The sequence below is a fragment of the Herpailurus yagouaroundi genome, unplaced genomic scaffold, assembly GCF_014898765.1.
Source record: "Herpailurus yagouaroundi ecotype Mexico unplaced genomic scaffold, PumYag 28, whole genome shotgun sequence".
In the NCBI taxonomy this organism is placed as follows: Eukaryota; Metazoa; Chordata; class Mammalia; order Carnivora; family Felidae; genus Herpailurus; species Herpailurus yagouaroundi.
Genome location: NW_024412376.1, coordinates 22090595 through 22114037, shown reverse-complemented (window position 1 = coordinate 22114037; position 23443 = coordinate 22090595). Strand labels below are relative to the sequence as shown.

Sequence of the window (23443 nt, the reverse complement as noted above, 5' to 3'; positions counted from 1 at the left end):
ATTAAAAAAAATTTTTTTTTAATTTTCCATTTAAATTGATCCACTAATCCCACTTCTGGGCATGAAGTCTAAGTCAACATCCCCAAATCAAAGGAAAAGGCTTACACTCAAAAACCAGGAGAATAGCAGCAGCATTTATAACAATTAAAACCCTCTTAATATTCCACAATATAAGAATGGGTGAGTAAACCATGGTACATCCATTACAAAAATAGTGGCCACTAAAAAATTATGCTAACCAAGAGAATGAAAGAAAATTTCTAAAAATATGTGAGAAGAAAATGTCATATATGAATATGAATATATATATTCATTCCAATGTCTCAAACAATAACAAAAAATAACAGAAAGACTTATTCATTTAAAATTAAGAGGATAAACCAAAATATTAATAGTTATTGACTTGAATAGTGGGTACCTGGGTAAGTTTTTCTTTTGTTTTTGCTATTTTCCTACAGTCTACAAATATTCTCTAAGTAATATCTGTAATGGACAAAAATAACTATTACATTTATATCTTTAATTCCTCTCAAGAGCAGAATACAATGGTTACCAATCTCACATAATTAATAACACAAAAACCTGATCTTGACAGAAACTGGAAGAAGGAAAATAGAGAGTTTTTTCCTTAGACTGGATATATAGCATGCTGTTTGTTATTATTACCAAACAGAGTTGTTGAAATTAGCAAGAAAATGACTTGGGCCATTAAACCTTTAAAGTCCCCAAAGGGCTGCCATTATTCCCTTTTAAATCTGTTTTGAAGGTGACTGTGGTTTCTTTATATCACACAATTGAAACAAAAAATAAACAAACTAATACAGAGCATATTTACCATTTTCAAGAAAGTCTGAATGTTCTTAGCCCAATGGGAAGTGATGAATCTAGCACAGGCCCTTTGAGAAAGAGGCGAGTGGAGTAGAAAAACCACACTGAGACAATGCAGTTTACACAAATCTTCCATTTCCTGCATCATGTTTAAGCAATTACTTTCCATCTGAATAAAATAAAGAAGGCAAAATAGAGACCACCAGGCTATGAATTGCATGTAGTACCACAACAGTCAGCAGCCACATTTTCCTGTGTAGGAATCACACTTTATTACATTCTTAATTCTATGTTTTTGAGTTTTTTTCTTCATACATAAATTTGAATGCATATAAAATACAGAATTCAGGTAAGGGGACAGGGAACTGCCAGCTGAAGAGCAGTTTACATAAAGCATTCGTTAGTATTTTTAGATAAGCCTAACTTTAGGTGAGCTGGTCCAGCATCTAAAGAAGCCATGATCCCACAGCGCTTTGCACTGATGGAGCCATACTTTAAATGCCCTATTCTGTCTAAAGCATCATACTTTAAATTTTTTTCATCTTTTTATTTATTTTTGAGAGAGACAGACAGAGCGAGCGAGGAGGGGCAGAGAGAGAGAGGGAGACACAGAATCTGAAGCAGGCTCCAAGCTCTGAACTCTCAGCACAGAGCCTGATGTGGGGCTCGAACCCTCAAGCCATGAGATCACGACCTCAGCCAAAGTCGGATGCTCAACCGACTGAGCCACCCAGGTGTCCCTAAAGCATCAACTTTAAATTTTTTTTTTCAATGTTTATTTATTTTTGAGACAGAGAGAGACAGAGCGTGGGCAGGGGAGGGGCAGAGAGAGGGAGACACAGAATCTGAAACAGGCTCCAGACTCTGAGTTATCAGCACGGAGCCTAACACGGGGCTCGAACCCACAAACCGTGAGATCATGACCTGGGCCGAAGTCGGACGCTTAACCGACTAGCCACTCAGGAGCCACTAAAGCTTCATACTTTAAAAGTAACACTGAACGTTACCACAGTGAATAAACCAGGACACATCTAAAAAACTTACCCAATTAGAAAAAGTGTGAAGAAATGGGCATATTTAACATAATGGGACAAGGGTCTCCAAGCCATCTTCAAATGTTTGCAGGGTTGTCAGTAAAACAAAACTAAGACTTATTTCAGAATGCCCCCAGAAGGCCAAATAGTCTAATAGCTAGAGAAGTTCCAGAGATACACTCGGTCTGGTATCATTTTTGTGATAATAATTTAAAATGTCGTGCCTAATCATGTAAAAAATATTTTACTAAAAATATATTCAAGTAGATATTGGAAAACCAAATATAAAGGATGTTAGGTAAAATGCTGTAAGTCCTGTTCATTTCTCTGAGAGTGTACAAAAATGCTACAAAATGTTTCATTTTATTTTTAATAAAAACTTTCAAGCAAGAATGCCCTCGCAGTCAGGTTGTATATAAAAATAATGTGTGTACACACATGTGTGTGTACATGTGCATATGTACACATATATATATATAAGGAGGACTATTTACTGGAGAGCAAATCCATACTGGCCAGCAGATTCTTAAGGGACTCTATCAACCATAAAGAAGTTTAACACCTTCGGTGGGGGTGAGGGGGGCGTACCTGGGTGACTCAGTCCATTTAGCGTCCAACTTCGGCTCAGGTCATGATCTCACAGTTAGTGAGTTTGAGCCCCTCATTGGGCTCTGTGCTGACAGCTCAGAGCCTGGAGCCTGCTTCAGATTCTGTGTCTCCCTCTCTCTGTCTATCCCCCACTTGCACCCTCTCTCTCTCTCTCTCTCTCTCCCTCTCTCAAAAATAAACATAAAAAAAACCAGTTTTTAATAAATTAAAGTAAAATTTTTAAAAAGTTTAAGACCTTTAGTACTTCTCTAGCAAGGACAGCACTAAGACACTACAATGAGGATGTTCTTTCTAAAGACAGTTTGGTATTATGGAATTTGAACAAAACAGACATGGGTTCAATTCACACTGCTATTTAATTGAGGAATGTTTCCTGGACTATCTGAACCTCAGGTGTTCCCATATGTGAAGTGGGAATAACAATACCTCCCTTAAAATGCAGTTGTGAGTATATAAAGGCACAAGGCATAGAGCCCAGAACATGATAATGTAAGCTCTCACCATGTGCTAATTTCCTTTCTTATTCCTCCTTCTTCTGGATGATTGGACAAACGTGACTTGAATGGGTACTAAGAAGTACAAAAATCTGTATAGTAAAACACTAGATCATATAACAATATAATAGATATTTCCTGTAAACAAATTCCAGTTTTTCCCTCTTGGGGGGAAATTTATATGAATAAACTAGGGAAATAAATAAAATACCAAAAGGAAGAAAAGGCAGATAGAAATCAATAAAATTTCAAAAGTGGACAGCAATGACATTTCACAGGAAAGTTATAATAATCACACCTCTTGGATGTCAGTGTTCTGATCAGAGATAGTCTTGTTCCTGTTTTCTAAAAAGTGATGGTACATTCTCAAAGACAACGAGCATGAAGTAACGCAAAGAACACGCCGAATGTCAGATCCTTCTGGCCAGAGTTGCTTAAGCAGAGAAATAGTTTCACATGCCTGTCACAGAAGAAAACTGTAAACATCATGACATCTAAAAAAATATTTTTATCCAAGTGATCTTACCAGAAAAAAAATTACACAAAGATAGATATAGGAATTACATAAAACTATAAATATTTGTTAAAAACAATAAATAAAATTTTAAGATGAGAGTGCTCGTATCTGTAATATACAGAGAAGTATTAAAAACTGAAAGACAAAAAAAAAGTGATATAATCCTTTTAGAAAGACAATTGATAAGACCTAAGTAAGCAACATATACACTTACCTTTTGACACATCAATTCCATTTTTAAAATCTACTCTGAAGGTATACCTCTAATAATACAAAATTGCACATACATATCATTAGTCATTACAGCATTCATATTTGTATAGATATAAATTTAAATATATAAAACATATTTATATAAATAAATATAAATTCCAGAGTAGGAAATTGGTTAAATAAATTATAGTATATCCACACAAGGGAGTGTTATGCAGCTATATAACATAATGAGACAGATTTTTAAAATCTCTTTAAAATGATTTCTAGAACATGCTAAATCTGAAAAGAAAGTCACTAAAGAATATCTACATTATGTGATCCTTTATTTAAGAAAGAAGAGGATATAAGAAAATACACACGTCTGCTTTTTTGTGCAAAAATTACTTAATTAATTTTTAAAAGGAAAGAAAAGAAACAACACCAGAAGGATAAACCTGTAACTAAAGAGACAAGTTACCTACAGAAGTATTTGGGAGTGTGGTGAACAGTAGAAAACGGGATCAGAGTAGCAGGGATAAGAGTAAAGTGTCACTTTTTAGAGTATATCCTTTTGTATATCTCTGATTCTTAGAATCATAAGTATATTTCACATACCTTTCACATACCTTCCAAAATAAACAGGTTAATTTTTAAAAATCTGGATATGGTTGGGGTACCTGGGTGGCTCAGTTGGTTGAGTGTCCAACTTCGGCTCAGGTCATGATCTCACAGTTTGTGAGTTCAAGCCCCGCATCTGGCTCTGTACTGACAGCTCAGAGCCTGGAGCCTGCTTTGGATTCTGTGTCTCCCTCTCTCTCTCTGCCCCTCCCTGCTTGTGCTCTCTCTCTCTCAAAAATAAATAAACATTAATTTTTTTTTTTACTTTAAAGATCTGAATATGGGTGGGAGGGACCCAAAATGAAATACAAATATTAACCAACAAACCTAACTGTATTAATAATGAATAACATAACCAAACTGAATGGGGTGAGCAAGAAAAGAACTAACCTAAAAAACTTTGGAAAGCAGTATTTTAACATATTCTATGACTAAGGCTAAAAAGAACTGCACATAAATCCCGTAATCCACCTAGTGAATATGTTTCTCACATGATATGGTTAGCAATTCTAAAACTATATGTATACATTAGAATTGATGAAAAATAAGTAAATATATTGTATGTAATGAGAGAGCTGAATTTCTCACAGTTGGAGAAAGAAATAACAAATAAAGAAATGGGAGGGGTAAAATGAAGGATGCGAAGTTGAACTGGAGTAAAAGTCATTGGTGTGAAAGCATGATATTTAAGATAGATGATAGATACATGATAGATAAATACATAGATACATAGATAGATTTTAAAAAATAGACAGATGTGTATGCATGGCTTAGCATATATACATATATTTCCTAGCTGTGTCTGCTGAAAAGTCCCTATAGTAATGACATCCCAGTGGAAATGAACAAACATTAATTCCCAGATCTTGGCTTCTAAATTCTACTTTCCAATAAAAGCAACCAGAACTTCTTAGAGAAGTAGTTGATTTCAAGGCTGGGATAGAAAAAATACAAGATAAGAATGGTACATCTTATGGTTTCAAAAAGTGTAAAACAGTGCTCAGAAAGACCAGACTTGATGAGTTTGAAGATAAATATACATCCATGTAGCCATCACCACCATGTATATCACCATCAAGGTCATGAAAGACATCAAGGTCATGAAAGATAAGGAAACACTGAGAAACTACTACAGATTGGAGGAGACTAGATAGAAATAACTAAATGGATGTGGAGCCCTAGACAGAATCTTGGAACAGAAAAAGGACATTCATGGAAAAGTAAGTGAACCTCAAATAATGTCTGAAGCTTAGTTAATAGTATTACACTGATGTTAATTTCCTGGTTTTGAAAAATGCACCATGGTTACATAAGATGCTAACATTAGGGAAAGCTGAGTGAGAAGTCTATGGGAACTCAGTACTATTTTTGCAACTTTTTTTTATAACTAAAAAATTAGTTCAAATAAAAAGTTTTTAAAAGTTTCAGTACCTCGTCCATCATATGTTTCCATTTTAAATTTCCAAAAAGAGATTCTAGTGCTAAAATTCTACATTCTTGCAATTGTTTAATCAGGATTTTATAAGCATTCTCAATCTTCTTTTTATTCTGTAAAAGAAAAGCAAGTCACATAAATTGTCATAAATAAAATATCTAATCACTTTCCAACTACAGAAAATCATATATTGAAGATATAATTGTGAAAATATATTTCCAAGTTAAAAAAATTACACTAATGTAATTACAGATCATCAACAATACTTTTAAAGCCTGTCAAGCAGCACTATGTTGTCTTTGCTGAATTAATTTTTGTCTGGGAACTTAGTGCATTTTATTTTTTTAAAAACTTTGTAAAAAGTATAATTAGCATAACATAAAATTCATGTAAAGGGGACAATTCAATGTCTTTTGGTAAAGTTACAGAGTTGTGTAACCATCACCATAATCTAATTTTAGAACATTTCCAACATCTCAAAAAAAAAAAAAGTGCGCCCATTTAATACATTATATTTTATTGTGAAAAATTTCAAACATACATGTAAATAAGCAATAGCATAATCTCCCCTCAGGTACCTATCATCCAGCCATTATCATCATACACTGTTTTTATTATTTATATTTTAGTTAGTTAATATACAGTGTAATACTGGCTTCAGAATTCAGTGATTCATCACTTATTACACTGAATTTTTATTTGCATTTCATATAGTCCTCAAATAGATAAGTGAAACAACCTCTTTAAAATGAGTACTCACTAACCTAGGAAACATATTATTATACTAGAAATAAAACCTAAAATTTTTTTAAAAATCTTCTTTTTCAATTTTTTTAATGTTTATTTATTTTTGAGAGAGAGAGAGAGAGACAGAGTGCGAGCAGGGGAGGGACAGAGAGAAGGAGACACAGAATCCGAAGTAGGCTCCAGGCTCTGAGCTATCAGCACAGAGCTCGGCGGGGCTCAAACTCATGAGTTTTGAGATCATGACCTGAACTGAAGTCAGTCACCCAACTGCTGATCCAGCCAGGGACCTTTAAAAAAATCTTCTTAAGGACGGACTGGGAAGGATGTTTGTAGAGCACTCTTCAAGCTCAGATTCAGAAACTGTTTTCACAGAATGAAATGAGATCAATTGATTACAGTTCCTCTTCCCAATATAAAAATCAACTTCAGGGCTGATCCTACCCACAGCAGGCAACTAGAGTTGGAAATAGTTTAATGACTGGGATTCTAACTATAGCAAAACAAACTATCTTATCAGATTTCATGACAACCATCTGGATGTTTCCAAATACCAGAAGGAGTATGACAGTATTGTCAAAGAGTAAAAAATGTTAATTGACTCACAAATTATTTTGATGAAATACAGAATTAATATCTCCATATGAGGATTTACTATAAGTAGTGAAAATTAACCAGAAACTAGATTCATTTATAAAATTAGTATTTTTAACTCCCCAAATTTCAATGTAGTAATTGTCAAATATACCAATGCAGCAAAATAACAAGATCAAGCAAAGGATTAAAATCTAAATACTCTGAAAATTCTATTAATGCCTTAATATTATGAAATAAGCATTTTGCTTATTTCCCATCCTCATCACCCTTCTCCATTGTTTTCTCATTAAAACTACCGTATTAACAAGTATTTCACCAGTATGTCTTAGCAACAGAGGCATGAGTTTTTACCTCCAAATGAGTGCATTTCTGACCTTCATTAACTTGGAGGCAGTATACCACACAGTAGTTACGCACATAAGGGCTAAAGTCAGACTGCTCCTTTTCAATCCATGCTTTATTATTCATTTACTATTGATAATGAGCAAATTACTTACTCAAGTATCTATTTCCTCATCTGCAAAACACGGATCATACTTACACCTAACTAAAGAGCTGTTGACAAGATTTAAAAAATGACTCTTGAGAAGTACCAATCATTGTTGTTATTACAAGTTCTGAACATATGATTGCATTTGTATTATCATTATCGTTAATTTTCTATACCTCTCTGTGAAACCTATGATAATTTCCATAGAAGTGGTAGAAATAAAAGTCAAGTAACTTGGAAAATTCTGTAAAAGTCTAGAAGAAATTTATATTTAGATATCAATTACCTCTTTGAAAAAAGTTTGGTTCGTGCACGTGCTTGGCATAAGGTACGCATAAAGTCGAAGAATATTGGATGTTTGCCCTGAGGAAAGCACAACATTGACCTTGACTGACCAAGACTGAATAATTAAAAAGTTGAAAAGGTGCGTTTGCAGATGGTTCAGGCCTTCATCTGCAACCATCAGGTAATATGGGTAACTGTCTTCTAAGAAACTTTTCCATCCTTGTGATAAGCATCCAGAAAATTCTGTTTGAACATCAATGGTGGTATTATACTGAAGATGAAGAATGAAAGCAGTTCTCAAAGGAAGAAGTTCAGGGAAGCTGAGATATGCATACTCAGCATCCTGTAAGAATGGGATAAAGTATATTTTTTTTGAAATTACCATTTAGTTGGTTTACACGTATCATTAAAGTCATTAGAAGAAAAGGTTCCGATACAGTTTTGTTCTGCGTTATAGTCAGACCTTGACTGTCATTTCACAAATACGTGCCATAAATCACAGTTTGGATTTAAATACAGGCGTCCCCATTAAGCAAGCACATAATGCTCAGGGTTTATCATACTTTCCCTTCGTAGTCTAATTCTTTTCCTCTCCAATTTCACTTCAAAAAGAAAAAGGAGAGAAAAAATATGCAAAAGCAAATGGCGGATATAAATTATCCAGAACAGGAAGCTGAGGTGAACCACTTGGAGAGGACTATCCCAATTTAGTATGATTGTCCTGAAGCAGCAGAGGTTTTTCTCAACAGATCAAAATTAGTGCAGTAAACTGGACTGGAAACATTAGGTTAGAATACCGGCTCTGTATTCAAAACATCACTTGCAAGAAGTCAGCAATGTTTAAAAATCTAACAATAGTGTTGACTGCAAAATGACTGAACAGACACATTCCAAAACCCTTAAGGGTAATACCTTGGTTACCTTCAGGGATAGGATAAGGAAAGGGTGATAGTGGTTATACTTCTGTATTTGATACTGTTAATATTTTATTAATTATATTCATAATCAGAAAAGGAAGACCAAATACCTTCCCTCAGGGGTATTTACTATGGAACAAAGAATAAATGAAGTAGTATCAATGAGTTTGACATTTTTCCAGGCTCAAAGAAACTGACTACAGAGTTCTGAAAACAGAAGCGCTTCTCCGAGTTGGAAAAGTTGAATCCAACTGAGCTTCTGTAGAGACTGCTCATCCTCCTTCATGAGCGTGTGTGTCTTTATATAAAGTTTAATGGTTGCAAATAAAATATAACCTTAAATGTGGTAACTTCTTAATACGGGGACTATGGGTATTTTTTCTGTTCTTCCCTTTAAACTATGAATTCTTATAGATGTATTTAACGTGTTAATAAGAAAAAAATATAAAATAGTAGGGAATTTTAGTTTAGGTCTTAAATCACATGTTACCTTGAAGAAAACTATGGCAAATTGTCCTCCTTTACTGATAAGATCCATAAGATAGCATTCAATTACATAAAAGAAGTGGAGCTGCTGCCCCTGCTTTAATGATTCCTCACATATGCATGTAGCAAGTAATGAATCGCCATCAATCAGAAAAAATTCAGATTCAACAAAATCATTGAATAAACTGGAATGTCTAAAATGAAAAGTTAAAACAAAAATTACATATTGATTAAATAAGGCCCCCAAAAGACAGTAGCACTGTCATTATTCTCCCATTATCACTATCATCAGTAGGTGAATTTGCCAAGGAATTATTTTATGTCCATCTCTACGCTAAGACTTTTCAAATATATCCATATGTATGACTATCCCTCATAGGAAGAAGGTGGGATCATTCCCATTCTATAGACATAGAAAAAGAGGCTCAAAGAGACAGAGCAAATTATGTAAAACCACATGGCAGAATCTGGATTGGAATCGGGAATTTAACACCTCTATTCTGAATATAGACCTGTGTTAAATTTCCTTCCTGTTTAATCAATACTATTTCTTTATAAAACAATAGGTTCATTGATAGCTGTGTACAAATAATGCAAGACAAAACTGTTTCCATTCACTATCAAACAGCTCTCAAAGTTCTATGTTAAACAATCATATATGTATTTATATATGCATGTGCATATATAATTGTATATAATATACTATAATATATATACTGAGATAGATACACATTACTTTCATGTCAAATAGATATACAGGAAATATGGTATCCAAATGTACACCTCTTTTTTAATTTATTTATTTATATTTAAGTTAGTTAACATACAGTGTAGTACTGGTTTCAGAAGTAGAACCCCGTGATTCATCTCTCACATAGGACACCTGGTGCTCCTAAAAGTGCCCTCCTTAATGCCCATTAATGCCTTAATCCCTCCATTTAGCCTATCCCCCCACCAGCAACCCTCAGTTTGTTCTCTGTATTTAAGAATCTCTTGTTCTTTGCCTCCCTGTCTCTTTTATCTTATTTTTCTCTCCTTTCCCCTATGTTCATTTGTTTTGTGTCTTGAACTCCACATAGTGAAATCTTTATTACAATACTCACTTGGCTTTTGGCAATGCACTCATAATTAACTGTGACATTTTTTCTAAAAACATCATGTGTTCTTCTAAACCTAAAAAATAAATTATTTACTTATTATTTGAAAAAGAAAAAATAACAATAAAGTTATGTTAATTCTATTAAATCCATGTAGCTTAAAGAATCATTATTTTGTAATTTATAAATATTTTAAATTGAAAATTACCCATTCTTGCCGCTCTCTGGACCTCGAACCTGAACTGGAAAACATTAAATATAGCAAATTTCCTTTACTTTGGTACCTCTAAGTGGCAGTTATTAATGAAAATGACAGACCTACAAAGAAAGAAGAAAAATTAGAAATTCATTTATTCCATCAACAAATAGTATTAAATGACTACCGTGTGTTAAGCAAAACATCAGGCAATGGGAATATATGAACAAAGAGCAACATGCTGTTAGTTCTCATGGAGCTTAAAATCCACCAGGAAAGACAAATATTAATCAGATAATCATATGGACAATGGAAAATTTAAACTGTGACAAAGAGGATAGAGGAAGCATCCTAATGAAGTAATGCTTGAGTTGATTTCTGAAGGATGAAACAAAATTTAACTAAATACAGGGATGGGGGGAGTAGCATTCCAGGCAGAAAAGACCGTGTACAAAAAATACCAGAAAATACCATGTACAAAAGTCTTGTGTCATGAATGAGCGTGGGTGGTTCTAGATCCAGAACAGAAGTCAACAAGGTTGGAATGGAGAGAGTGAGGAAAGAGTTAGCTGTACTAGAGGGTTACAGAAATATGAGAGCAGGCAGAGCCTTTGAGGGCATGTTTTCATCCTAAAATCCACTGACGGACTTTAAGCACGTAGTGTTATGAGCGGCTTTACATTTTGAAAGATTACTCTGGCTGCAGTAGAGAGAATAGATAAGATGGGATCAAAGTTCCTGTTAGTAAAGCAGAGAGAAAACCACAGTTCAGAAGGGTAATGAGAGTAGTTTGATGTAACACAGTTTGATGGTAGTTTGGGGCCCCTATGGATATTAAATATTTGAAAGGTTAGTTTAACATAATTTTGTAATGGATCTGATAAGGATGGAGAAGAGGGAAGAGTGAAGGTTGTCAAGGATGATTTTAAGATTCTACCTGATGCAACAGGATGGAGGACGAGGCCATTCCCTGGCCAGGAAACCTTGGAACAAGTCTACATTTCAGGGAAGGATCATGAGTTCATTTGTGGTCACTCTGAGTTTGACTTGAGTTCAAGACTGTAGGACATGTCACGTGAGTAATTAAATATGTAGGTCTAGAGGTCAAACCCAAGATCTGGGCTAGACCTGAATATGTGAGTAACTTGAATATTACTGTAAATAAGGCCACTGAGGTAGAGGAACCTGCTTAGACAGACAGACACAGTATCATGAAAGAAGAAGAAAGGACTGAAAATACAGTTTTGCAGATCACTAATATTTAATAAATGCCAACAGAGAAGAGGAAGAGTCTGCAAAGGTAATTGAGAAAGAACTGTCAAAGAGGCAGAAGAAAATGCACTTGAGCATTCTGTTACAAAAAACAAATATTGAGACATTCTTCAAATACGCCATATAGTGTGTTAGGGCAGTGGAACTTGATAGATAGATGATAGACAGATAATAGATAAATTAGATAGATGGATAGATAGATAGATAGATACTCATATTATATGACATTAAAGAACATATAATGATGAGGTACACATTGATATTAAATATTAGGGATGCCTGGGTGGCTTAGTCGGTTGAGTGTCAGCTTCGGCTCAGGTCATGATCTCGCCGTTCCCAAGTTAGAGCCCTGCGTCGGGCTCTGTGCTGACAGCTCAGAGCCTGGAGCCTGCTTTGGATTCTGTGTCTCCCTCTCTCTCTGCCCCTCCCCCACTCGTGCTCTGTCTCTCTCTGTCTCAAAAATAAATAAACATAAAAAAATAAATAAATAAATAAATAAACATAATAAATATTAAAATAACAATGCATGGAGGTTCATGACTGCAAAAAATGAGTAAACTTGAAGAAAAAAGAAATTACTGTGGCTGGAATGGAATGTTTAAGAAACACTTAATGGAGACAGGCAAAAGCATGGTCTCTCGCTTACCTAGTTATTCCCCCTTTTATCAGACCTAAAGAGCATCTACTCCTTACCAAGCATTGCACTTGCTGCCACATATGCAAATATGCATAAAACATGGTCCTCTCCCCACACAATCTGGTAAGGGTTTAAAGAGAATTAAATCAAAAAGTGTAACGTGCTTAGTGACCTAGCAGAAATGGTACAGAAAGCCATTAGAGAATTAAAAGAGTTCTTCAATCAACTGGAGTAGTCAGGCTCTTGTGTTCTGAGGTTTTGAGGACACATTTAAAATATGAGAAAGAATTATGGAAGCATCTTAGAGAAGGTTAAGAGATACAGAGGATCACATCTCAAAGAGCAAAACAATACTGGTTTAATGCACAGAGATGTGAAACCACATGACAAGTTTGATTCCACAGGTTTTTCCACATGGCATAAAACAGAATGATTTGATTGGAAATGAAATAGGAAAAGTAGCTATAGCTCACATTATAAGGGGCTTTTGCCTAGGGAAGAATTTTAGAGAATTTCCCCAAAACTCTCTGCCATCCAATTCATACAATTCCCAACCTTACTAACTGCACATTAGCCATACTGTTTTACTTCAGTTCTCCAAATTGTACCAAGTTCAAATATAAAAGATGATTCCATGAGAACTGAGTAAACGGGAGAATATTAACCCCAAGTATCTTACAGAAGGGATAGATCCAGAAAAGGCAGGGTCAGATTGAATGAAATAAGGTAATTCATAGGTTCCCGGAAGTTCTTAATGTCTCAAGAATTTTTCTTATGGTACTCCTAGGACAAAATAAATACCTAACAGTTTATTTATGAAGGAGTTAGCTCCAAACAAATTAATAAGTCCTAACATAATCATTTGAAAATAAAATACACATAAACAGAAAGAAATAACATCGTTTTAAATTAAATAACAACAATTACTAATGAGATATGTGTGCCTATTGGACACTACAACTTTTCAACAAAAGCCATGGTGGGAGAATAAAACCCTTCTCAATTTGATAATTAAGGGGTTCCATAGCTTGCCTGCCTACCTCCTCTCATATATCATATAGGAAACTTTTCCTATGAAACTTCATCCTGAACTCAGGCCAAACTTACACAAAATGTACATAGAATTTGTATCACTATGCCCAGTTCTCTCTCATTTAAGGGAGAGTCATGGTAGGGAAAATAAAGCCTGCTACCCACCACAAAAACCACTGAATAAATGTATATTTAAAAATCTGAATTATCAGACATGGGGGGTGGTATTAAGAAGAAGCTGGATGAATAAACATGATTCAAGGCCAGAATAGTCCTTTAAAAAGTTTGAATTAGCATTCTAAATAATCACAATATTATCTAATACAATAATAACAGGCTGCTACAGAAAAAACAAAAGTAAATCCTCAAAAAAATTTATACTTTCAGGAAAAAAGTCACATGCAGAGCAATAAAATGGACATGATGAAATCTCAAGTTACAGATCGGAAATCCAGGAAATTCCTTAGAAGGCATGAGAAGAAAACAAAGAGGGACACCTGCGTGGCTCAGCCAGTTAAGCGTCTGACTTCAGCTCAGGTCGTGATCTCATGGCTTGTGACTTCAAGCCCCACAAACAGGCTCTGTGCTGACAGCTCAAAGCCTGGAGTCAGCAATAGCACTGCTAGGAATTTACCCAAGGGATACAGGAGTGATGATGCATAGGGGCACTTGTATCCCAATGTTTACAGCAGCACTTTCAACAATAGCCAAATTATGGAAAGAGCCTAAACATCCATCAACTGATGAACAGATAAAGAAGTTGTGGTTTATATACACAATGGAATACTACTTGGCAATGAGAAAGAATGATATATGGCCTTTTGTAGCAACATGGATGGAAATGGACAGTGTTATGCTAAGTGAAATAAGTCATACAGGGAGACAGGTACTATATGTTTTCACTCTTATGTGGACCCTGAGAAACTTAACAGAAGACCATGGGGGAGGAGAAGGGGAAAAAAGAAAGAGAGGAAGGGAGGCAAACCATAGGAGACTCTTAAAAACTGAGAATAAACTGAGGGTTTGGGGTGCCCGGGTGGCTCAGTCAGTTGAGCGTCTGGTTTCGGCTCAGGTCATGATCTCACGCTCTGTGAGTTTGAGCCCCATGTAGGGCTCTGTGCTAACAGCTCAGAGCCTGGAGCCTGCTTCGGATTCTGTGTCCCCTCTCTCTCTCTGCCCCTCTCCCACTCCCCTCCCTCATGCTCTGTCTCTTTCTGTCTCAGAAATAAATAAACATTAAAAAAATATATTTAAAAAAATAAACAGGGTTGATGGGGGTGGGAGGGAGGGGAAAGTGTGTGATGGGCATTGAGGAGGGCACCTGTTGGGATGAGCACTGGGTGTTGTATGGAAACCAATTTGACAATAAATTTCATATTAAATAAATAAAGAAAGAAAACGTTAAAAACTTTTAAAAAAAAAAGTCTGGAGTCTGCTTCGGATTCTGTATCTCCTTCTCTCTCTCCCCTCCCCCTCTTGAGCTCTGTCTCTCTCTCTCAAAAATAAATAAACATTAAAAAAAAAGGAAAAAGAAAAAAACAAAGAGATGGAAAATAGAAAAAGTACTAAGAAATATAGAGAATAGATTTGAAAGTTTTAAATTCATCCCATGTTAATTCAAGAAGGAGAAAAATAAGATTCCAAAATGAGTAGGGATAAAAATAATAAAAGATATAATATTTAAAGTCATACAATAATACTGGGCCAGAGTTAAAGAAAAAATACACATTTTTAGGTTGAAAAGTTTTTCCAAGTACTAAGAAAACATAATGACAGAAGAGAAACACACACCTAGCAATAGCTCCTTCAAACTGCAGAGCTCCAAGAATAAAGATGGGGATGTGCTACGAAGAAATGGAAGTCAGGGAAAGCATATGTGAAACAGTTAAAGGCATGAGCACTCTAAGCAGAAGACGTGGGTTTTCATCCTAGTAATGAAACATAACATAGTTTTATAATCTTAGGCAAGGTATTTACTTTCTCTGTGTCTCAGTTTACTCATCTATAAAACTGGGACAATAATGTTACTCTCCTCTGGCTGTGTTTTCAATGTATGTATGAGTTGATGTATAGAAATTGATTAAGGAGCACCTGGGTGGCTCAGTTGGTTGAGCGTCTGGCTTTGGCTCAGGTCATGATCTCACAGTTTATGAGTTCGAGCCCTGCATCGGGCTCTGTGCTGACGGCTTACACCCTGGAGCCTGCTTCGAATCCTGTGTCTCCCTCTCTCTCTGCTCCTCCCCTGTTCATGCTCTGTCTCTCTCTCTCTCCTTCAAGAATAAATAAAAACATTAAAAAAAAATTTTTTTAATTGATTAAAATTGAACCTGGCACAGAGTTAGAACTGAATAAAATGAGGAGCGTTATTGGATGTTTTGGTAAAAGAAAATATAATGTTTTCAAAGTTCCAAGGGGAAAATATTTTGAACTTATAATTCCATACCCAGTCATTCAATCCATTAGGAGGGCAGAAAGACAATATTACTAGATATTTAAGAAGTCACCAACCACCTAGCCTGAATGATAATGTTATTTAAAGAGACAGTTCAGAAAATTAGGGGGTAGATATCAAGCAGAAGGACAATCAAGAAACAGTATAACTACATATGATCCAGGAAAATTAAAGGAAGCTATAAAGAAAAATAGGAGGATCCATGATACTCTGAATTTAGAAAAGTATCTATTTCAAACAATGGTCTTAATGATAACTACATTTCCAAGTCAACCATATAGATTGCTTCTACAATAAATAACATAATAAATAATTTTGTGACTTGTTTACTTGACTTCCCATTTTTTACTCTACCAGAAACAAATCACAAAAATTAAAGTCATAAACAGGCACCTGGGTGACTGTCGCTTAAGCGGCCAACTCTTGATCTTGGCTCCGGTCAAGTTTGTGGGATAGAGCCCTGGTGGGTCTCTGCACTAACAGCAGGAAGCCTGCTTAGAATTCTCTCTCTCCCTCTCTCTCTGCCCCTTGCCCGCTCTCTCTCTCTCCCTCTCTCTCTCTCTCTCAAAATAAATAAAACATTTTTAAAAATAAAGTCAAAAATACTGTAAACTATGATAAACCATTATAATATAAAAGTAATATAATTAACCAAATTGGAAAGTTCAGAAAGGGATGAATAGTGGAAAAAGAAGAGTGTATATTAAGTTCCTCATTTTTCATCGCAGAAAGTCCAGAGAGAGCATCTAAAGATAATATATCAAAAATTAAGGGCTTCTGGAATCAAGAAGTTAAATTGCCTTTCTCATATAAGTACTGAACCACTGTGTTGCCAAATAAATATAAATGGGGAAATTTCATTTATACTTATATTTCATTTATACTTATATTACAACTTCTAGTGAATTAATAGATCTTGTTATTTTTAGGTGCTAGAACAACAAAAATACAGGCAAATAGCTACTTCCATGTAGAAGTGCATCACTGTTGAAATATTCCAGCAAAGACGAGCCTGGGTGCCTCAGTCAATTGAGCATCTGACTTCGGCTCAGGTCATGATCTCCTGGTTCATGAGTTCGAGCTCCACATCTGGCTCTGTGCTGACAGCTCAGAGCCTGGAGCCTGCTTTGGATTCTGTGTCTCCCTCTCTCTCTGCCCCTCCCTCACTAGTTCTCTGTCTCTGTCTCTGTCTCTCTCAAAAATAAACATTAAAAAAAAAGAAAGAAATACTCCACCAAAAATTTTGACCTGAATTTGATCAAAACTCTAGTAGCAACAATTAATTAACGAGACATTTATAAGATAGAAGAACCTGTTAAATGATACCAGGAAGATTAGAATCTCTACAAGGCCAAAAAAAAAAAAAAAAAAAAAAGGGAAGGGAAGGGAAGGGACTCCAATTTATTAACAAATTACAAGAGGATGAAAGAGACTACAACAAGCCTAAAGACATATTATCCAATCACAGTAGTACCAAAACCTTATCTGGGTTCTGATTTAAACAATCTTTAAAAGAAAAAAGAGAAGGGATGGGAAAAAGAGAAATCATACATTATTAGAGACAGCCCAATTCAGAAAATAAGGCCCAGGGAATGATGGAACCTCTTGATGGAAAGAGTCAATTTCCTGAAACACTGGAGAAAAGCTGACCAGCAATGGACAGAATTCTAGATGTCCTCCAAGACTCCAGCCACCTTGGTGCACTGCCCTGTATAATATCCTCTCCTTGGGTGTGGGCAGGACGGGAAGATTGAATGGGATAGTCTCTCCCATGATTAGGTCACATTAGGTAAGACTCCAACATTCCAGGAGACAGATTCTCCTGATAGCTTTGAAGACATAAGCCACAATGCTTTGAGAGGACCACCTGGCCGGGAGCTGAGGGTGGAATCTAAAGGCTGAGAATAACCCACAGCCAACAGCCAACAAGAAAACAGGGAACCTCACAATCCCACACCTGCAAGGAATTGGATTCTTCCAACAACTGGAAAGAACCTGGACAAGATGGCAGCTCCAGTAGGCACCTTCATTTTAGTCTGGTGAGAGGCTGAGTAAAAGCATTCAGTTACTCTGTGTCTAGACTTCTGATTCACGGAAATTTATAAAATAATACATTTTTATTGACTAAACTTCCCAAATTTGCGGTAATTTGTCATGCAGCAATAGAAAACAAATACATGCCCTTTGACCATTTTTACATTCTTTTAACTGTTATATAAGAAATAAATGATTATTGCATGAAGCCACTGAAATGTAGGGGTAGGTAGGAATCGCCTGTAAGTTATTCGAACGCAGATTCTGATTCTGCAAGTTTGTAGTTGCGCCCCGATTGTGCGTGGGGTGGGGATGCTAGCTGCCTGCCGCTACCGATGTCTAGGTCATATTGGTTACGCTCAGATCTGACCTCGCTTAGTTTCCCTAAGGCCCCAGATCCCAGCATTCTTTCTTTGAAGAGGTCCCCTTAAAAGCCTGAACGCTCGCCCCTCTCCTTCGGATTCCAGACCCCGCGCTCCCCACCTGCGTCCCTTTCCTCTGCCTCTCCCCACGCCTTGCCTCCCGGCGCCAACGGGAGACCCGTCCGCCACCATTTTCGGGGGGGCGCGCAGCGGGGCGCGTCCGCAGCCGCTCCCGGGCCACCTCCCGCCTGGACCAGAGAGCTGGAACTGCGAGCGATATCTCCACTCCGGGTTTCTCCCTGCAGTGACCGCGGTCGCCTTGGAGCCCGCTCCCCCGCCGCCCCCCCCCCCCCCCACCCCGGTTCGCTCCCCGGAGCACCTCCCGTTGCTCCCGCCAACCTCCACCCCGGCGTCCGCACCGGACCTGTTGCGTCGGTGGAGCAGCTGACGGGCACCTGCAGGGAAGGAAGCGACCGACAGGGGCTCAGAGCGCGGAGCCCTGAGTGGCAACTCGAGGGGGCGCCTGAACCTGGGCTTCTGACCTGCCGAGCCGCCTCGGCCAGTCTTTTGTACCCGGAAAGGAAGTTTTGGTTTCGTTTCTCACATCGGGCACGTTTGAGTTTCGTTTTCCTTTATCGCGAAATAGGTCCGACGGGTTTCAGAAGAGTGAGTCTGAACATCCTTCCCTTCAGTGGGGACCTTAAGACATAGCAGAAACGGTAACCTGGGCTTCGGAATTCGGACAGGAAGCAGAGGGGAGTGAGGCCGAGAGATCTGGGACAGCTGGGAGATAAAAATCAAGGAGGGGCAGAGTTTAGAAATAGATCAAGTAGAACACTGTGGAATCTGAAGTTCCACCGTGGGTCTTGCTGCTCCCCTTTGATTCAAAAACAAAAACAGTGGGAAGGAACACCTGAACGTGGAGTTCTAGTAGGAGAAGATAATGATGACTGCTCTGTGCAAACTATATGTGGAGCCAAGAAACACCATTAAAAAATCAAATTGAAAGCGCAGCCCGCTCGCTTTTTACTTCTGCCTTCTTGTTATTTTCACTAAATGTCTGCCCGTCGTGGCAGAAACTATTGTCAATTTGGGTTTTAACCCTAGCCTCTCTTTCCTTCTAATCTCTTAATGTGCTTGGATTCATGTGCAAATATACTCGAATTCTAGGAAGAGGCAAGTGGAGGTGACAGTGGATTTGGTTAATATTAGCCACAATGGAGAGCCACAGCTGCTTTGTCTGCAAGGCAGGTAAAGAACAGATGGGCAGACACTGTCCCACAGAAAACAGAGCAGTGCGTGACATATTTTCTTGTCATAAATTGAAGAGTCAAGTTGTTAAAGAAAAAGGTAGGGACGGAGAGACTGGACATTGCTCACATCCATCAGGCACCCATTCATTCATTCACTTATTTACAAATTTGTGATGACGAAACTGAGGAAGGAAACTTAAAAATTTGGAACTTGACACATGACTGGCCTAAAGTTCTATTATATTCATATCTGTCTTTCTCTAACATCTCTAATAATGATAATCCTCTCCTTCCTCCTGTCAAGAAATCAGTGTTCTAAATCCTGCGACCCATGAACATGTTAACTTCTCTGGCAAAAGGTACTTTGCAGAATTAAGGATTTTGAGTTGTGGAATTATGCAGAATAACCTGATGGGTCCACTCATTGTCTACAACACTTCTTCCCCCTCTTCCAAATCCTCTGGCTCTTTTAGGCCAGATGTGCTCTGAACCTGCCCTGTCAAAGATCACCGATGATGATCTAATCATTGAGAAATCTAAACAATGCTTGTGCTTGTTTAGTCCATGATCCATTTACTTCTCTCTCTCTCTCTCTCTCTCTCTCTCTCTCTCTCTCTCTCAAATGCTTGACAGATATCTAACCCATCTCTCTTTTCCAAAGAGCTTCTTTTCTCTTGGCTTACAATATTCTTCAAATCTATTCTCTTCCTACCTTGACTATCAAAATGGATGGATTATCACCTAACAACTGTTCAGGTGAAAAGCCTGGGAATCATTGTTGCACCTTCACCTCCCTCAAAACCTTAGTGAACTGGGGCGCCTGGGTGGCGCAGTCGGTTAAGCGTCCGGCTTCAGCCAGGTCACGATCTCGCGGTCCGTGAGTTCGAGCCCCGCGTCGGGCTCTGGGCTGATGGCTCAGAGCCTGGAGCCTGCTTCCGATTCTGTGTCTCCCTCTCTCTCTGCCCCTCCCCCGTTCATGCTCTGTCTCTCTCTGTCCCAAAAATAAATAAACGTTGAAAAAAAAATTTAAAAAAAAAACAAAACCTTAGTGAACTGGAACTCCTGATACTTACAGAATCTCTTCTCTCTCTCATTTTCCAAAAGCTAGAGCAAACAACACCATTCCTCATCTGGCTAACTGGAACAGCGTATTCCCTTCCAGACTCCAGTGTGTCCCTCCACTCCATTTTCTAACCTGCCACCAGGGTTATGTATTAGCATGTAAAACCAAGCACATCAAGTCCCTGTTAAAAAACACTTCCATGGGCGCCTGGGTGGCTCAGTCGGTTGGGCGTCTGACTTCAGCTCAGGTCATGATCTCACAGTTTGTGAGTTTGAGCCCCACGTCAGGCTCTGTGCTGACAGCTCGGAGCCTAGAGCCTGTGTCGGATTCTGTGTCTCCTTCTCACTCTGCCCCTCCCCAACTTGTGCTCTATGTCTCTCAAAAAGTAAATAAATGTAAAAAAAAAAAAAATTTTTTTAAAAAAACCACTTCCAACATTTCTTCATTGCTCTTGGACTAAATCTACCTAGTAGTATTACCTTTCCTTTGAGAACTCTCCAACTCTGCTTTGCTTCCTTTCACTTGCCCTAGAGTTATGGGGATGGGCAAACACATGACATCTAACACTGGATAGATGTGGTTAACCACAATTTATTAGTTATGTATACTCACAGCCCTGCACACCATGTAAGGCTGTGTGTGTGTGTATATATATATATATATATATATATATATATATATATGGCTTGAACTCAGGAGCAAAATAAACAAGGTGGGACTGTGGGAGGCAGACTTTGTAACAACCAGAAGTGGGGAGACCCCTGGTGCCCTTGGGAAGACAGGATTACTTGTTTAATTACTTTTGCTGGCGGACAAGGAAGTGAAACTGTTAGGTAAATGCGGTTGTTCTGGCTGAGAAAGGAACTGGCTAAGTAAGGAACCCTTCTCTCCACATATGATCCCCAGTAACTTTGTTACTCTTTTGCCATTTACTACCCATAGCCCAAATACCTTTATCTTGTCAATTGTTCACATATTTATTGTTCATTTTTCTAAAAGGTATAAAAGCTTCCTGCTCTGGTCCCTTCTTTGGGTCTTTATTCTCTTGTTTAGGTTCCCATGTACATATAAAAATTCAACAAGATTTATATGATTTCCTCCTGTTAATCTGTCTTACGTCAGTTTAATTCATAGGCCCAGCCAGAGACCCAAAGAGGGTAGAGGAGAATTTTTCCTCCCCTACAGCAGCACATGGAAATTTAGGACTTACAATACAATGCTTTGGCATCGTTTTAAGCCTTGGTGACGATTGAAGACCTTTTCCCTAGGAAACAAAGTAGACACTTGACCAGGAGGGAGGGGACCAAATGGAGAGGCGATCATTGAAAACATAATTTTCATTTTTTTAAAGTTTATTTATTTATTTTGAGAGAAAGAGAGCAGGGGAGGGGCGGAGAGAGAGAATCCCAAGCAGACTCCACACTGTCAGCACAGAGCCCAATGCGGGGCTGGAACTCACAAACTGGGGGATCATGACCTGAGCTGAAACCAAGAGTCGGACGCCTAACCAATTGAGCCACACAGGTGTCCCAAAAACATAAATTTTAGAGGTGCCCTCTTTATGGCCAACAAAGTCGGCTAAGAATCTGTATGACACTGATGCAGGCAATGCATGTCTCCAGAAGGCTTGAATTTAGTTTAATAAATCCCTGCCACAGTGGATCCCAATGGGAAATCGATTTGCTACTTTGTTACTTAAGAGCTCTTTGAAGAGTTCATTGGACCTCTGAATTAAACCAATTAAATTGCAAAGGGCATATAGGGAAGGTGGAAATTCCACTGAATGCACTTTTTAAGAGCCCACCACCGTTTTCTAAGAAATGAAATGAATTTTCAGTCACTATCAGTAATATCTGGAACTCAAATGGATAAAGAATGTCCTCCAGAGGTGTTGTATTGTGGCTCTGATATATGCAGAGATACCTGTTATGTTAATTTATATTTGGGGTATCTGTGAAGCAAAAGATTTCCAAAGTTCTCTATCAAAAGGAGAGACTCTTAGGTCACCACCCAAGAATACATAAAAATGTATTGATGGGGCCAAATTATTGCTCTGGGCATCCATGCTGAGATGACGGTCTAAAGTCTGGCCAATTTTGCTGACCCTTGGGTCTCTTCTTTTATCAGGGAAACTTGGTTAAGAGATGGGAAAGCAACAGCATCCCACTGAGCTCCATCACATAGAGTGGTGGTGATTCTATCTATAAAACCTACACATTCCCAATTTTGTTCCCTCAGTTTTGTTCCTCAGGTAGCCAAAATGTCTGGGAGAGAGGGGTGACCTCCTCCAACACAGTGGCTCCTGGCAAGGGACTAAGAAAAGGAGATAATGAGGACCTGTCCAAGTAGGATATGCCAGAGAGCCCACATGTGACTCCATGCTATAGCAAGGAGGGCTTGGTTGCCAATCCAGGTTTGTGAGGTATGGCACCCATGACCCAAAGTATAATGGGCAATTGAGTACACAAGGTCATATGTTCAGGGTCTATAAAAGTCTCTATTTCCAGGAGATCCCAGCATGTGGCCAGTAAATGTCACTCTAATAGTGTATAGCACAGAATTGAAGAAGAGCAGTATTGTGTATCAGAAGTCCATTGGAAACTTATGGACATTATAGGTGGTCCAGAAACTCTGGGAGTCATAAAAGGAGGTCAGTACAGCATCTACAGTAGAGAGTCTCTGAGGATACTTAATAAAGGTGCCCCTTGATTTCAGTTTAGACAGATTTCATAACATTTTGTTGGAGGGGACCCCATTTAAGGTGGACTGACTTGCAAGTTAAAGTATCAGTGAGAC

At 37.9% G+C, this 23443-nt stretch overlaps 1 protein-coding gene across 3 annotated transcripts in view; it reads right to left on the bottom strand.

Moving 5' to 3' along the window:
- The window catches only part of DDX60 (DExD/H-box helicase 60), a 115619-nt gene extending 96489 nt beyond the window's left edge, over positions 1-19130 (bottom strand). Inside the window, exons 1-9 of one of the 3 annotated variants that reach the window (XM_040470970.1) lie at positions 18756-19130; positions 11480-11601; positions 10555-10664; positions 10353-10422; positions 9254-9443; positions 7848-8189; positions 5727-5843; positions 3264-3425; positions 836-997 (exon numbers count right to left, since the gene is read on the bottom strand). In XM_040470970.1, the coding sequence (XP_040326904.1) occupies positions 836-997; positions 3264-3425; positions 5727-5843; positions 7848-8189; positions 9254-9443; positions 10353-10422; positions 10555-10558 (1047 nt within the window). In that variant the 5' untranslated portion in view covers positions 10559-10664; positions 11480-11601; positions 18756-19130. The remainder of the gene's footprint in view (positions 1-835; positions 998-3263; positions 3426-5726; positions 5844-7847; positions 8190-9253; positions 9444-10352; positions 10423-10554; positions 10665-11479; positions 11602-18755) is intronic. The other 2 variants (XM_040470962.1, XM_040470979.1) reach the window with 2 other exon arrangements.
- Positions 19131-23443: the final 4313 nt, after the last annotated feature.